At 30.8% G+C, this 14989-nt stretch overlaps 2 protein-coding genes and 1 long non-coding RNA gene across 3 annotated transcripts in view; 2 read left to right on the top strand and 1 right to left on the bottom strand.

Annotated features, from left to right (window-relative positions):
- Positions 1–14989, top strand: part of LOC132915699 (uncharacterized) — a 229591-nt gene that overhangs the window by 54965 nt on the left and 159637 nt on the right. The gene's annotated exons all lie outside the window — the stretch shown is intronic.
- LOC132915694 (solute carrier family 53 member 1-like) lies at positions 92–3437 on the top strand. Its single transcript, XM_060975519.1, has 3 exons — positions 92–134; positions 2289–2380; positions 2964–3437. The coding sequence occupies exons 2-3, from the start codon at positions 2312–2314 to the stop codon at positions 3216–3218; spliced, it is 324 nt and encodes a 107-aa protein (XP_060831502.1). The 5' UTR covers positions 92–134; positions 2289–2311; the 3' UTR covers positions 3219–3437.
- LOC132915695 (uncharacterized) lies at positions 3396–9652 on the bottom strand. The gene is made up of 2 exons (XR_009659939.1): positions 9170–9652; positions 3396–4083 (listed from the first exon to the last, which is right to left on the bottom strand). It is a non-coding gene; the product is annotated as an uncharacterized LOC132915695 (long non-coding RNA).

Below are 14989 nucleotides of genomic sequence, written 5' to 3'. Positions count from 1 at the left end.
GAGTCGGTTAACAAGAAGCGTGCGTGCGAGTGGATTTACGAGGTCTTCGGAGTATAATACATGTGTATAACTGTTGTGTGTGAAATAAAGTGAATTATTTGAATTTCCGAATCCCTCCTATATCTTTACAATATGTAAGTAATAATAATTTATCATGAAGTAAACGAATTCAGAAAATATTGATTTAGTACTGCCGACAAAGGTTTTAAGTGCATTATACAGTGCTGGACAAAAGTATTGGCACAGCATGATTGTTATGATAGAAATGCTTATAACTACTAAACAAATTGATTTAAACAAAAAACTTTTTGACGTATTTATTTATTATCTATTCTAGTTTATTACATAACAAGAGCAACAATATAAATAAAATAATACGCAAAATAATAACAAAAATATATTTTTTGAACATTTTATGGGTGGACAAAACTATTGGCACAGTAGAATATTTACGCTTATAACTAATTACATAATAAACTTCTAATATTTTGTTGGCAGTCCTTTTCTTTTAAGGATTTCCTTTAATCTTCTGGGCATCGAGTGGACTAATTTTTTAGTGAATTCAGGTACAATATTGCTCCATTCCTGCAGAAGAACTTTCTTCAGTTCAGACTTGCTTGTGATATTATGTTTCCTAATTCTTTTTTCCAATTCGTTCCACACGTGCTCAATGGGATTCATATCGGGACTTTGAGGTGGTGTGTTTAATGTGTGGGCAGTATTATATATTATCCACTGACGAACAATATACGCCATATGTTTAGGATCTCGATCCTGCTGAAAATAGAAATCCCTGGGGAGGTTTAATTTTTGAGTACTTTTCAAAAGATTTTGCTTGAGTATATTTAAATATACATATTTATCCATTATCTCATCAATGAATATAAGTTCTCCTACACCCGATGATGCCATACATCCCCACACCATTAAACCACCACCCCCATGTTTCATGGTGGCTTGCAGATTCAGTTCGTCCATCTCTGTGTTGGGTTTTCGCCATACTAATATTCTGCCGTCAGATTTAAAAATATTAAACTTACTTTCATCTGAAAACATGATCTTTTCCCAAAAATCAGTATCTTTCGTAACAAACTCTTTCGCGAATTCCACTCTTTTCTTTTGGTTTATTTTACTGATGTAGGGCTTTCTTCGTGCTGCACGGGCAGAATAACCGGCATCCTTCAATACCCTACGTACAGTTTTGGTACTTACTTCTTTTTCACACTCAGCTTTTAACATCGAAGCAATTTCAGTCGAATTAGTTTTTGGATCCTTCTTTACAATATTTACGATTTTCCTTTTTTCTCGAATTGTTACCTTAGAAGGGCGACCACTCCTAATTTGATTCTCTAGATTTTCTTCACTTTTAAAGCGTTTTATGACTGAACGCACAGTAAAACGACTTCTGTTTATGATTTGTGCAATTTCGTTGTAAGATTTATTCATCTTATATAAATTTAATATTATTTTTCTTTCTTCAATTGTGGTTTCTTTCGTTTTTCTAGACATTATTACTCTTTCTTGGTTTTTTGTTGTTTAATAACTGAAGTCTCCAGTTTCACTGATCGAGTGTTATAATTAAGAAGATTAAAGGAAGTCCTTAAAAGAAAAGGACTGCCAACAAAATATTAGAAGTTTATTATGTAATTAGTTATAAGCGTAAATATTCTACTGTGCCAATACTTTTGTCCACCCATAAAATGTTCAAAAAATATATTTTTGTTATTATTTTGCGTATTATTTTATTTATATTGTTGCTCTTGTTATGTAATAAACTAGGATAGATAATAAATAAATACGTCAAAAAGTTTTTTGTTTAAATCAATTTGTTTAATAGTTATAAGCATTTGTATCATAACAATCTTGCTGTGCCAATACTTTTGTCCAGCACTGTATGTGTATGTGACCTCTTTCGTGGTTTAATTCCTTAAAGACGAGCGTGAAACGAAACATTTGATTAAATTGTTCATCTTTTCATTTTCTACTTTGCAATTATATTATCATAATATTTCACTTTGCTCATTTTATTATATTGTTATTTTTTTGGTATACGCTGTTCGTAATAATAAATTAATACATCGAGTAAATGTTGTTTATGAAGATATATAGACTATAGAAATAAAAAAGTTTCTTCAATTATAATATATGATTTTCTCACTTTGTACTTCACTTATATATCTCATTCTTTTATGTATGCTTTATTATATACATAATTATTTTATGGAAATTTTTAATATTATATATTTATATCGCTTTAGCAATAATTTAAACGAATTTGTTTATTGCAGATTATTGCATCAATTGAAGCAAGATGAAGTTTGCAGAACATCTGTCTGCTCACATTACGCCTGAATGGCGTAAGCAATACATAAGCTATGAGGTAAAATAAAATAGCCTTGGAAATTAAAATATTTATATTTTAATTGTCTTTGTTAAAAATTTATTTCTATGCTAATGGAGATACACAGGGTGTTTCAGAATAAGTAGGAAATATTTTAGGAGTAGCTTCTGCATATATAAACAATAGAAAGACTTTATATAAATATATCTTACTTGAGTTTGTTTTCGAGTTATAGTGGATTTAATTTTTATTCTTTTATTTTGTATACTACATTATATACTGCTTTTCATAAAAGGTATTTGAGATGGTATTTTTATATTCCAATGCAAGCTTGCAGATATCTTACCAATGAATGTCTTACCATGTTTAAATATCCAGATGTAGTCTGTATTTGCTGGAAACTTGAGAAACACAATACTTGTCTACGGAAAGAAATATAAATTGCAAAAGAAAAACCGTTATAATTTGAAAAGAAAGTCAAATAGGACATATCCTCATATGAACTTTTTATGGTTTAGGTATACAGAAGCCACTCCCAAAATATTTCCTACTTATTCTGAGACACTCTGTACAATGAAAGATCAGAGCACTATTAATTAAAATGACCTCTTTGGGTTAATAGGAAATGAAGGCAATGCTCTATACTGCTGTAGAAAAAGCACCGTCAGCTGAAAGTGTTGTTCTTGATATTTCGATCGCACCGATAGAAAGTTCTGATCAAACGCAAATTTTGCGTATGATGGGTGAAGAAGAAAATGGTGTACTCAATAGAGGTAAACGTAAAGTTGGTGGTAAACGACAAGCTACTAGTAAAGAAGACAAACGGGCATTGCTGAAAGAAGAAACAGTTGATATAGATATATCAAATGCCAGTTAAAAATAGTTCAATTGTTTTATTATCAGAACCTACGCAAAGCAATATTATTCCAAATTTAATGTAATTTTTATATAGGCAATAGTTTGCCAGAAAGAGTGCAGGTCGTACTTTATGAACAATTAATATTTCCTTTGTGCATCAAAATTGAAGATTGTGAGGCTGAACTGAACAAGTGCCTTGTATATATCCTGTTTATTAAACTATGAATTTAATAACTTAGTGTAAAGATATAGAAGGGATTCGGAAATTCAAATAGTTCACTTTATTCAACACACAACAGTTATACACATATGTTATACTCTGAAGACCTCGTAAACCTACTCGCACGCTCGCTTGTTGTCAACCGACTCTTCCAGATGCTTCTTAACGACTGCTTATCGGATTTACATGATTTGTCGAATTACTTAATAGAACCTTTAAACCTTATTACTTTATTTACATTCCTCTTAGTTTACATTCATCCATGACCTAAACCTTTCAAATTTCTCTCTACACAGTGCCTTCGTAAAAATATCCGCAGTATTTTCGCCTGTACTTACTTTAATTATATTTATCTTGTTTTGTTGTTGAAGAGTGTGCTATATTTCGCGTCCTTTATTTGTTGATAATATATACGTTCCAAGCAAGGCGGTTGAATACCCGGCATCTCGCTGTGTCGGGCGACCCACTGCTGGACCATGTCACGCATCTCGATTTCATCATTGTTTCCTACGTCGTCGATTGTCTCTATTTGGAAACAGCTGTGCACCCTCGGATACAAAGTTGAATAAAAGTGGCAGTTAAGCAGTACCAGGATGAAGTCTGCCAATACCTCACTGATGTTAAGGAGTAACACGATCCAGTTATAGCTTACAGAGTCTGTATTCTGTAAAAAGACGATAGTTCGTAGTCATTTATCAATTTGTCATTTATCAATTTTGATAAATAACAAGAGATGTAAAAGACATGTAAACTGCGTAAAATTCTCGGAAGAATTAGAAAGAAGATATTAGTGTTAGAGAACAAAGATATATCACGATTATTCTTAAATAGATTGAAAAAGGAGAAAAAGGAGAAAAAGAAGATTCATTGGACAATCATAAACAAAAACAAAAAATTATAACATACTAGAAGTATATTATAAATGATGGTCTTTGCAATTTGTAATGGCATACGGTACTTTCATTTTATTAATGATTGATGTTACTTTAATTACGAGGTCATTAGCGACAATTACATTTGATTATTTACATTAATCTGGGTTATTAATCACCTTAGACTTTCTATAAATTTTGGCATTTTATGAACCTTTTTCGACTTTAAATATGGTAATTATCTTCAACAAGGAATTTTAGTGCATATTATATTGTAAAATATATATTTACGATTTATAGATATATAATCTTTATTATCACTAGAATATAAAATATGGAATAATTTATTGTAATAATTAATATAGAATAATTTTTATTATATGGTATAATAAAATTATATATTTATTACTCAATATGTTTACGTTTATTATATATTTTTCAACAGATAAATAATAAATAGTTTTATTACACGTACGATTACATTTGTTTATGGATTATGTAATTTAACTAATGTATTAGTATTTAAAAACACATTAGTATAAATGTCTATCTTCATAAAAGATATAACTTGGAAAACACTATATTTATTTTATTATTATTTTTTTTTTTTTATTTACCAATGAGATATAACACTTTACCAAATGTCCTTCAGGACAAATTGTAAAAAAAAACAACATTAAAGAAAAAAAAAAAAGAAAAAAAAATGTCTATCTTGAAACTTTTGTCAATCGATATTCAGCCGAGCTGAATTTGTTTCCTCTCCTATTGTTTCTGCAACCTCACTGCATTGAGTGTGACACGAAAATATGATGTAATTTAATGTACTAACTTGAACTATATAACTATTGTTATATAGTAATATAAACAGCAAGTTTCAATTTTCTTCGTTTGATAAAAGTGTGAGGTTTGATTGATTTTTAAAAAATCTTTTGGTAAAAAAAGGTGGGTCATAAAGTTTAATATTATCTCGATGAAAGACAAATGAGGCATAAAGACGTATGAAATATTCGGAATAATTAACGAGGTACGTTACTGTAGAAGAATGGTAAGCTGGTACTTGTTCGACTGAAAAGTAAAGATAAATATACAGGTACAGGGTACCTACTTCGGAAGAACTCTTGTTCTCTTGTCAGGCGGTTGAACGAAACTACTATAGCAAATTTATATTCGTCAAAGTCTATTTACTTTGACCCAACAACGTTACATTTCAGACTCGTTTAACACCAACAACAACAAATTAATTAAACACAAATTATATTTATCTTGTTTTCCTCTAAGCACTCGTGAACATAGTGGTAATTCATACTTGAGAAATGTATAAAGTGTATCATAATAGTTGTACATAGATATTAATGAGTTGTATGTAGAAACAGGGTTGATATTTTAAGATGTTCATTTTGCAACGAGCAACAGTGCAGTCTATCTGTTATTATAGTATTATAATTTTAATTAAAGGGAAAGCGCACATTACATTATAATGTTCATAATTTTTGGTGACAAATATAAGTTCTAGATTAATTGTCACTGGGAAGTGATATTTGTAGCTTATCTCATCAAACAATTGTATTTATTTTATATGTGATTATATATAATTATATGTGATTACATATAATTGTATGCAGTTTGTAGCGAATTAAATATGTAAATAATACTTGCATATAGGCTATTTATAATTCATTAGTAAAATGTTCAGTATTAAGAGAAGAGTGTGCTGTATTTCGCGTCCTTTATTTGTTGATAATATATACGTTCGGCAAGTTTTATTTTTTAAATTCATTTATTCATGACAAAATAAATAAATTTACTAACTTTTAAATCTTAGATGCGTTAATGTAAGAAGAATTTTGCGTCTAACAAATTTTCAAAGCGTTGATAATTGAAATGATAAAAACGAAATAATCCTACAATGGAACGACTTTTATATTTATTATTTCTTAAAAACAGACTAATGAAAATAACATACAAAATTGTTGTATTTTCATTACTGCAAGGAATAAGAATAGGTACATAGAATGGTAATTTACAAATCAATTCAATTAATAAATTAACTATTTACTATTTTTGGGTCTTTTAAATAATCAAATATAAAAACAAAAATATATGTGGAATGAATATAAGTTTTGGAAATATACTTATTATACACATATATTTACAGAAAAAATTTCTTTAAAAGAAAATTAATTTAGATAGAATATCATTTCATATATTATCATTTATATTCTTTAACGATAGTCAAAGGAATAATGAATAATGGTATTTAATTTTACATTCGACCCAAAGAGAAATATTTAACACAAAGAACTCCGAGTTCGGTGGACAGAATGCCCACTATCGGCGAAGAAGAGGAGTACTATATACATTTGTATAATGGTATCGAAGGTACAGCGGCAGAAGACTTTGTGCTGATATTGATTGCACCCGGCCGACAGTGGGACAACTAATGTCCAATAATGAAATGTATTTAGAACACTATTAAACACTGTATCAATTTCTATCGTGTTGCAATTGTTCTCAATTGTATCTATTGTTATGTATCATATCCCTTAATTGATTTTCAAAATTCTTCTTTCATTAACGTATCTAAATTTGGTTGATCTAGTATTAAAAGTAGAAAGTTTTTATCATTTCAATTATCAACGCTTTGAAAATTTGTTAGACAATTGTTGTTGTTACACATAGATACATAGAATAGATATATAGATACATGTCGTGTTACTCGATGTATAGATATGGTTATATTTAATAAGTAAGATTTAAAAGTTAATAAATTTATATATTTTTTCTGTTGTTTATCATGTAGCTCTGTGTATTTGTTGTGAAATAAATTCCAAATATAAAATATAATTGTGATATTTCTCGCCAATCACTATAGGTTCTTACAAGTAATAGCATTTCTTTGTTTAATTAATGAATATAATATGATTTGTTTCTTTGCAATATCATAAACAGCATAAGTTAACTTAAGGAAATTATAAAACTGTAGCAAGCTGTACAGATATTGCGTTTACCTTGTAAAACATGTTTTATTATGTTTAATTTAAAATAATGATTATACAATAATAGACGAAATCAATCTTTGGGATGTGCTTTGCATGTAGTAAACTAAACTAATAAAAGAACTAAAAAACTAAAAAAATATACGTAGATATATATATATTTTTTCTCTTTTTCTTTTTATTTTGGTATTTTTCCAATTTGTCCTGAAGGACATTTGGTAAAGTGTTATATCTTATTGGTGAGAAAAAAAAAAGAAAGAAAATAAAATAAAATAAAATAAAAATAAATATGGCATGTGAGAGGCTACCCCCAGCGGGGTGCCAGCTTCGTTTTTTCTAAGTTATATCTTTTATGAAGTTACACGTGATGCCAATTTAATGCCGCCATTCTATTGTATAGTCGTTAACGTGACGTCTACAATATATATGTGTAATAATGTCTATAACGTCTCTAATGTATATGTGTAATGTCATGAATAAATGAATTTAAAAAATAAAACTTGTCGAACGTATATATTATCAACAAATAAATTGTGCATGTTGCAATCTTTTACAAAGTAGAAGATTGAATTCACATATATATTTAATAAAATTTTATTATTGTTATAACATTTAAAAATGCTTGACAAAATCGAAAAAATGTTTTATTTATATCAAAAATTAAATTCAAAGTAAATGTTAATTGAGAGAATATTCTGAGGGTAATAATATAATAAAAGATTGTCTCAATATCTGATAAAAAATACAAAAATCCACATAGCCAACTTCAAATAAAAATGTTCGTAATTATTTGTGTGCTATAGTTCTACTTTCTTATATATAATCAACTATTTGATGGATATAGTTCGGTTAAAAAAAATAAAAATAAAACGTTTGTACAAAAACAATATACATATATATATATACATATATATATTCGGAAATTCAAATAGTTCACTTTATTCAACACACAACAGTTATACACATATGTTATACTCTGAAGACCTCGTAAACCTACTCGCACGCTCGCTTGTTGTCAACCGACTCTTCCAGATGCTTCTTAACGTCTGCTTATCGGATTTACATGATTTGTCGAATTACTTAATAGAACCTTTAACATTCCTCTTAGTTTACATTCATCCATGACCTAAACCTTTCAAATTTCTCTCTACACAGTGCCTTCGTAAAAATATCCGCAGTATTTTCGCCTGTACTTACTTTAATTATATTTATCTTGTTTTCCTCTAAGCACTCGTGAACGTAGTGGTAATTCATACTTGAGAAATGTATAAAGTGTATCATAATAGTTGTACATAGATATTAGTGAGTTGTATGTAGAAACAGGGTTGATATTTTAAGATGTTCATTTTGCAACGAGCAACAGTGCAGTCTATCTGTTATTATAGTATTATAATTTTAATTAAAGGGAAAGCGCACATTACATTATAATGTTCATAATTTTTGGTGACAAATATAAGTTCTAGATTAATTGTCACTGGGAAGTGGTATTTGTAGCTTATCTCATCAAACAATTGTATTTATTTTATATGTGATTATATATAATTATATGTGATTACATATAATTGTATGCAGTTTGTGGCGAATTAAATATGTAAATAATACTTGCATATAGGCTATTTATAATTCATTAGTAAAATGTTCAGTATTAAGAGAAGAGTGTGCTGTATTTCGTGTCCTTTATTTGTTGATTATATATACGTTCCAAGCAAGGCGGTTGAATACCCGGCACCTCGCTGTATTCTGTAAAAAGACAATAATTCGTAGTCATTTATCAATTTATCATTTATCAATTTGTCATTTATCAATTTGTCATTTATCAATTTTGATGTAGCTTACACTATCGGAGCCTCTTCCATTTCAATGTCTCCTTCTTCCTCCTCACCAGTCGTGATAACATGGATGGGGGCCTGGTGGTCCACCCCCATCCGGCCACGGTCACAAGCTAACGACACAGCGGGGCCCGCTTGTCCACCCACGTCTGCGCCGCTACTGGGGTATCCCGCCCCTGCACCGTAAACTTCATTATTTATATTTTCCGACATATCATCATTATCTTCATCATCATCTTCATCATCTATTTGTTTTATGGCGTATGGTTAACGAGCCATACTCTCGCCTTGGTGCCACTCACTCTTTCGCACCCTACCCCGGTCGGGACCGATGCAGGGTGACGGGGAGCCCCACGTGAAGGTGAGGTGAGTGGTCTTGACAGATATGGGCCCACCAACTTCTCCGAAGTTCTCCGCACCGGATCAGCGATCTGACGGGCGCCACAGCGCCGACCAGCCGCCACCCGACTATAGGTGAACATCAGATACATCGGGGTTTCTCAGGGCATGATGCTACGCACTGAGAACCCATACCCGCCTCGTGCTCCCCATGTGAAGTGTGTATCTATGTAAAGTCCAAGGTGTTTGACTTGCCTTGTTTGTGTTATTTGCGTGCCGTTCAGGAAGATGTTTGGTGTTATCTGTTTTCTCAATGTGAATGTGATGTGGTTGCATTTGTTAGGGTTAGCTTTGACAATAGTTGACATGTACAGTGATTCACGAACATGAGTTTGGATCTTATTAAATTTACTTTATAATATAACAGTATTTGAATTTATATTTATTTTTTTAAACTCTTTTTAAACAGTTTCTAGGGGTTCAATTTCGAAAAACGCCCAAACACGTGTTCGTTTATTTCTAGTGGAAAGTTTGTACGTCGAATTTCAGGTTTCTAAACTTAGTGGACATAGAGATACGGTTACCCTGTAAAAAATTAGACCTCTTTTTGCCCCTTTGGGATCTGTAGTTTCCATAAATTATTCTTTATTTCATGTCTACATCATAAAAGAAGTATACTGTGCAAATTTTAGGCACACTGGTTTCTAGGCACACTGGTTTGGACTGTGCGATTGACGAGTAGGTCAATCATTTCTGTAACATAGAAAAAGGCATAGAATTTATTATTCTTTATCTTTATATTAAAATAGAATTATACTATTAAGCTTTATGGAATCTATATTAAACACATCAATAAATTAATACAGTAGAGTTGTCATATTTAATCACAAAATAAACCACCTTATAACCCTTATATACACAAGGCACTTATTGCAATTATTCATCGCAAGAATCTCGTAGGCATTCAGACCGCAACCACGAATTACGCCTGGAGCATCTTCGAGAATTGAAAGGGGAATAGAGTTCGATTATTGGACGTTAAATTTACTTAAATTTATTGGCATAGATTCTCCAAAATTCTTTTTTGGTCATTCAAACATGTTTCGATAAATTCCGATCTGGAAAATTATGGAAAATTATATCTATGGAGATGACATATTAAAATTTATATTACCTAACAATATTGGCATTAAATCAGCAGAATTAATAGCAATTCAACTTCTTATAATTGACCAATCAAAAACCACACTATTCTCACCGATAACAGGGATGCTATCACATTTATCAAGTATAGAGATCTGATGATATCGCATTTGATATATTGGAAACAAATCACTCCGTAATTAATGAAGGTGAAACAGTTATTTTTGCATAGATGAATATTCCAATGAATTGGCGGAGAAGATAGCAAAGGACGTTCCTACCTTATTTTTAACAAAAAAGTTTGAAAAATCTCCGATTCAACTGGAACAGCTATGTTTAATCTGAATCGCCAAACGAATGAAATGGACAAACTCAGCAGTCTCGAATGCAGTCGAATTAATAAATAAAGAATTTTTTAACAAGAACGTAGGTCTCAGGAATCTCGATCATCGACACGAAGTTGTATTAAACAGACTTAGAATTGGTCAGACTAAACTTGCACATACAAATCTAATTCTCAAAATCTAATTCGTCAAAACCTAACACTAACCAACGTACGATATCTGTAATTGTCAAATTACCATCAAACACATGTTCTGTAAATTGTCTTAAATACAATTACTCTCGTAACAAATACCAGATCAAAGGAGCTTTAGGTGGAAATCTCAATGGTAAAACTCAAGTTTCACGCGTCTTATCCTTCCTGAAAGGCATGTCCTTATTTAGCGATATTTAACTAGAATATCCTAATAATAATAAATTCCTTTCTGCTAATATTGTTATTATTAGCTATCGCTAATAACCACGTGATGGAGTTGATGCGATGTTAAAACGTGTCTAAACTAAAGAAACTTTTCCATTTATTTTATTATCCTTTTTAGAATGTTTTTTGCATCATTATTTTTTAGAATCAACGATTTTCTATTCAAAGAATTTCTTCAATTTAAGACAATGTGGATCTTTGAGTATTTTCTATTGTCAAAAGTGTTTATTTTATAAACGAGTTGAAATATGTTTGTACCACCTTCTTATTTAATATTTACACTTTGAATAACATTTACAGAATTTACATTGCCCCTAAATTTATTAGTTTTACTGAAAATTCATATTAGTGCTGTTATACTAGTATTATCACAAAACTCTTATCGTTTAATATTAATATTGTTCATTTATTACCATATTTTGATCATTTCACTAGAAAGGATAAGTGCATTTATCTTTCAAATGACCATTTTTGAAATCAACAAAAATTTTCTTAACTTTCTTAACATAACATACTTTCGATCCATCATTAATTCTCTAATTCCTTTTAACCTTTTCACCTTTTCACCTTTTCACCTTTCACCTTTTCACCTTTCACCTGTATACATTTGTATAGATTGGAATTAAATTTAGAAGATTTATAAAGATAATTTTTAAATAAAGATAATTTTAAGAACCATGATAAGATATATGCATAAGAATATAATATAAATTAAGTTAAGAGTATTCTTTAAAATTGATATATTGTGTTCACATGCAAGTAATGTACATATGTAATGCCATAGCATATAACGTTTAAATTTAAAACAGAGTGTAGAATTAATGATCGAAAATCGTATAATGTAGTAAGTCTTATTGTAATAAAAATAAATGATATTAACAATTAATATGATAATATTACCATTTAATAAATGTACATTGTTCAAGCTAAATTAGTCGCTAATAATCTTGCAGTCGATGTAATGTCAATGCAGTCACTGTTATCGTTATTCTGCTATCAATACAAATTATAATGTAATCGAATCATTTTTAAACCAATCGTATTTCGTTAGATATTTAACAAGATTAAAGAAAAAATAAAATAATCGTTATTGACTAGCATTGTATATTAAAACTAGCTCATAAGCTTACAAGTGTTGGGACACTTTGATCGATCTGTAGTAATAATATACAGTGGTACGCGAAAAAGTATTTGAACACTCACCGTAGAGAACTTTTATGTCTATATTTTGTGTCAGTGTATATAAGATACTTTGAAATTTTATTAAGATACTGTAATAAGATACGACCAAAAGAAAGCAGTCTGAAAACGCGTATAAGCAAGTTACAAGATATTTACACATATTGGATTTACACATATAATATTCAGTATAACAATCAGTATACAGCAAAAGTAATTAAGTGTTATAATAGAATAAATGGTTTTGTGCTCTCTGCGAGATATAATATTGTACTTCTACTAAATATCTTGTCAATAGTATACGTACTATTCCCAGAATTGTTTCAAACTCTACCAATATAGTCGTGATAGTCGAGTTTCGTAACAATACCAATGAAATTTCATAATGCTTCGCGCAATATACATACTATGTTCACAACAGGTGTCCACAAGTTTCGAATGCTTTCTGCACAAAGGATTGGGATTATATATAATATATGTGTGGCAGTTTTTTTTTTTTTTTTTTTTTGTATAACATTAGATTGATATAAATTATTTCACAACGCTGATTAGTATTTTTGCATTAAATTTCAAAATTTCAAAATCGTTACGTCATTTTGTTGTTTTTCTTAAATTAAGTAATTTATTAATTAGGATTAAGGATTCTTCTAAGAATAGCATACGCGCATTTTTCACTAAATTATCGCAAAAAAAAAAAAAAAAAAAAATTTCGAAAATTCTTTTCCTATCTAATTTATTATATCGCAAAATCAAATCTTGCAGTACAGAATAACAACTTGTTCAGATCACTTCAAACATGCAATACTTTCAATGTCGGCTTACAAACGTTTTCTACTGTGAATTTATCCCGCTGTCAAAATTAATATACTCTACAGGGTATTATTATTACTTAACAAAAAATTAAAATTATTTTACAAAACTCAATCTAAACTAATTATTAGTGACCAATTAAAATTTCCTTGCAACGATTTCCGTCAGTAATTTTTATATTTCATATAATAACAGCTAAACTAAACCTTCTTATAGTAGTTCACTTAAACAAGAATTTGTCAATTATTAACAACAACTTCATTAACTTCTCAAACCTGTAAATTTCTAGTTTCACAATTCACTAAAAAAATAAATATCATATTTATAACCGAAAAAACTTCGTGCCTGTTGAAATTAACATTTCACAGGACGACGATTATCTGATTTAACAAAATCTTTCTACCGATAAACCTTTTTTTCAATATAATTCACTAGATTATAATAAGCCAACATCTTTTTCTTTCTTATTCAACAGTGTACATAGTTGTTAAAATCAAAATTATAAAAGAAAATCTCTTATCGTTAAACAACCTACAAGTTAGAAGCAAAATTTGACGTGATTTAATTTTTTGGCTTAAAACGTTCCCAACGATCAGAAATCTCTTCTGCTAAAAAAATTTTCTCTTTCAAAACGAGCGACCATTCTACTTGATTTTCTCTGTCAGAACGATCATCCGCCAATCAAATATCATTCGTCGGCAAATTAACTATCGCACGATTCCGTCACCTTCGAACTCAGCCTCGAATAAAATCGCCCGATCTTCACAAACGAATCATTTCTTCGTCAGAAAAATCTCTCACTATCTGAACGACTCGTCGAACGATTCATCAAAAGATGGCAGCGTCAGAAACATGAAACTGTCGCGGCGCTTGGAAGTTTCGGATTGTCAACTGATAGAAAAAAATCTTTCTTTTTCGAATGTTGGAAAATTGGAAAATTGAATTTTAGCAACGAAATATCGCATTTTAAAACATGGCGCGCTTGTAGGTTGCAGATAAAGTTGTGAAAGGCTCGTGAATATACGTACCAGATAGATGTAGCTGTTCGAAGTTGCTGGTTGATAGGGCCGCAAGGAATCGTAACACGCCTCACTGGTCGAAAGTCACGCATATAATTGCATATAAATGCAAATAAATGCGTATAGATGCGTATAGATGTTGCGGATGCGCCTGGTCCAGATCGCAGTCAGATGCTGAGACCGTGAAGCCAAGGGATGCTTGTGCAAAGTGAGAGCTCGACTGGTGGTGATGTTCTTCTATGACCGCCTTCTTCAACACCCAATCGCTGACTGAAGTCGGAGCGTTGTTGGCTCGAAGAGGACAACTTGCAACTGCTGTCTTCTCGCTCGGGATAGCTCGTGACTACAACACTCCACGCACCTTTCTGCGCCCTTTCATACTTTTCCATCAAGGTATAACCCCTGGTGATTGCCCCCCACTATTCCGACCCCCTCTCCGTGCAATAGCCGTCGTTCTTTCCACCATGGAACACCCCTAAAATTGCTCAACGACCGATCAGAAATCCTTGCGCGATACGTGGTTCGCTGGCAGCGTGCGCGCGTGTCGAGGGCGGGAACTAAAGGTTTGCGCCTGCTTGCTTTCCATTTTAATTACGCATGCAAATTAGGCTAAGCATGTC

This window comes from Bombus pascuorum, unplaced genomic scaffold (assembly GCF_905332965.1).
Source record: "Bombus pascuorum unplaced genomic scaffold, iyBomPasc1.1, whole genome shotgun sequence".
In the NCBI taxonomy this organism is placed as follows: Eukaryota; Metazoa; Arthropoda; class Insecta; order Hymenoptera; family Apidae; genus Bombus; species Bombus pascuorum.
Note: the sequence above shows the minus strand (reverse complement) of the source record. Positions and strands in the feature narration are given on the sequence as shown.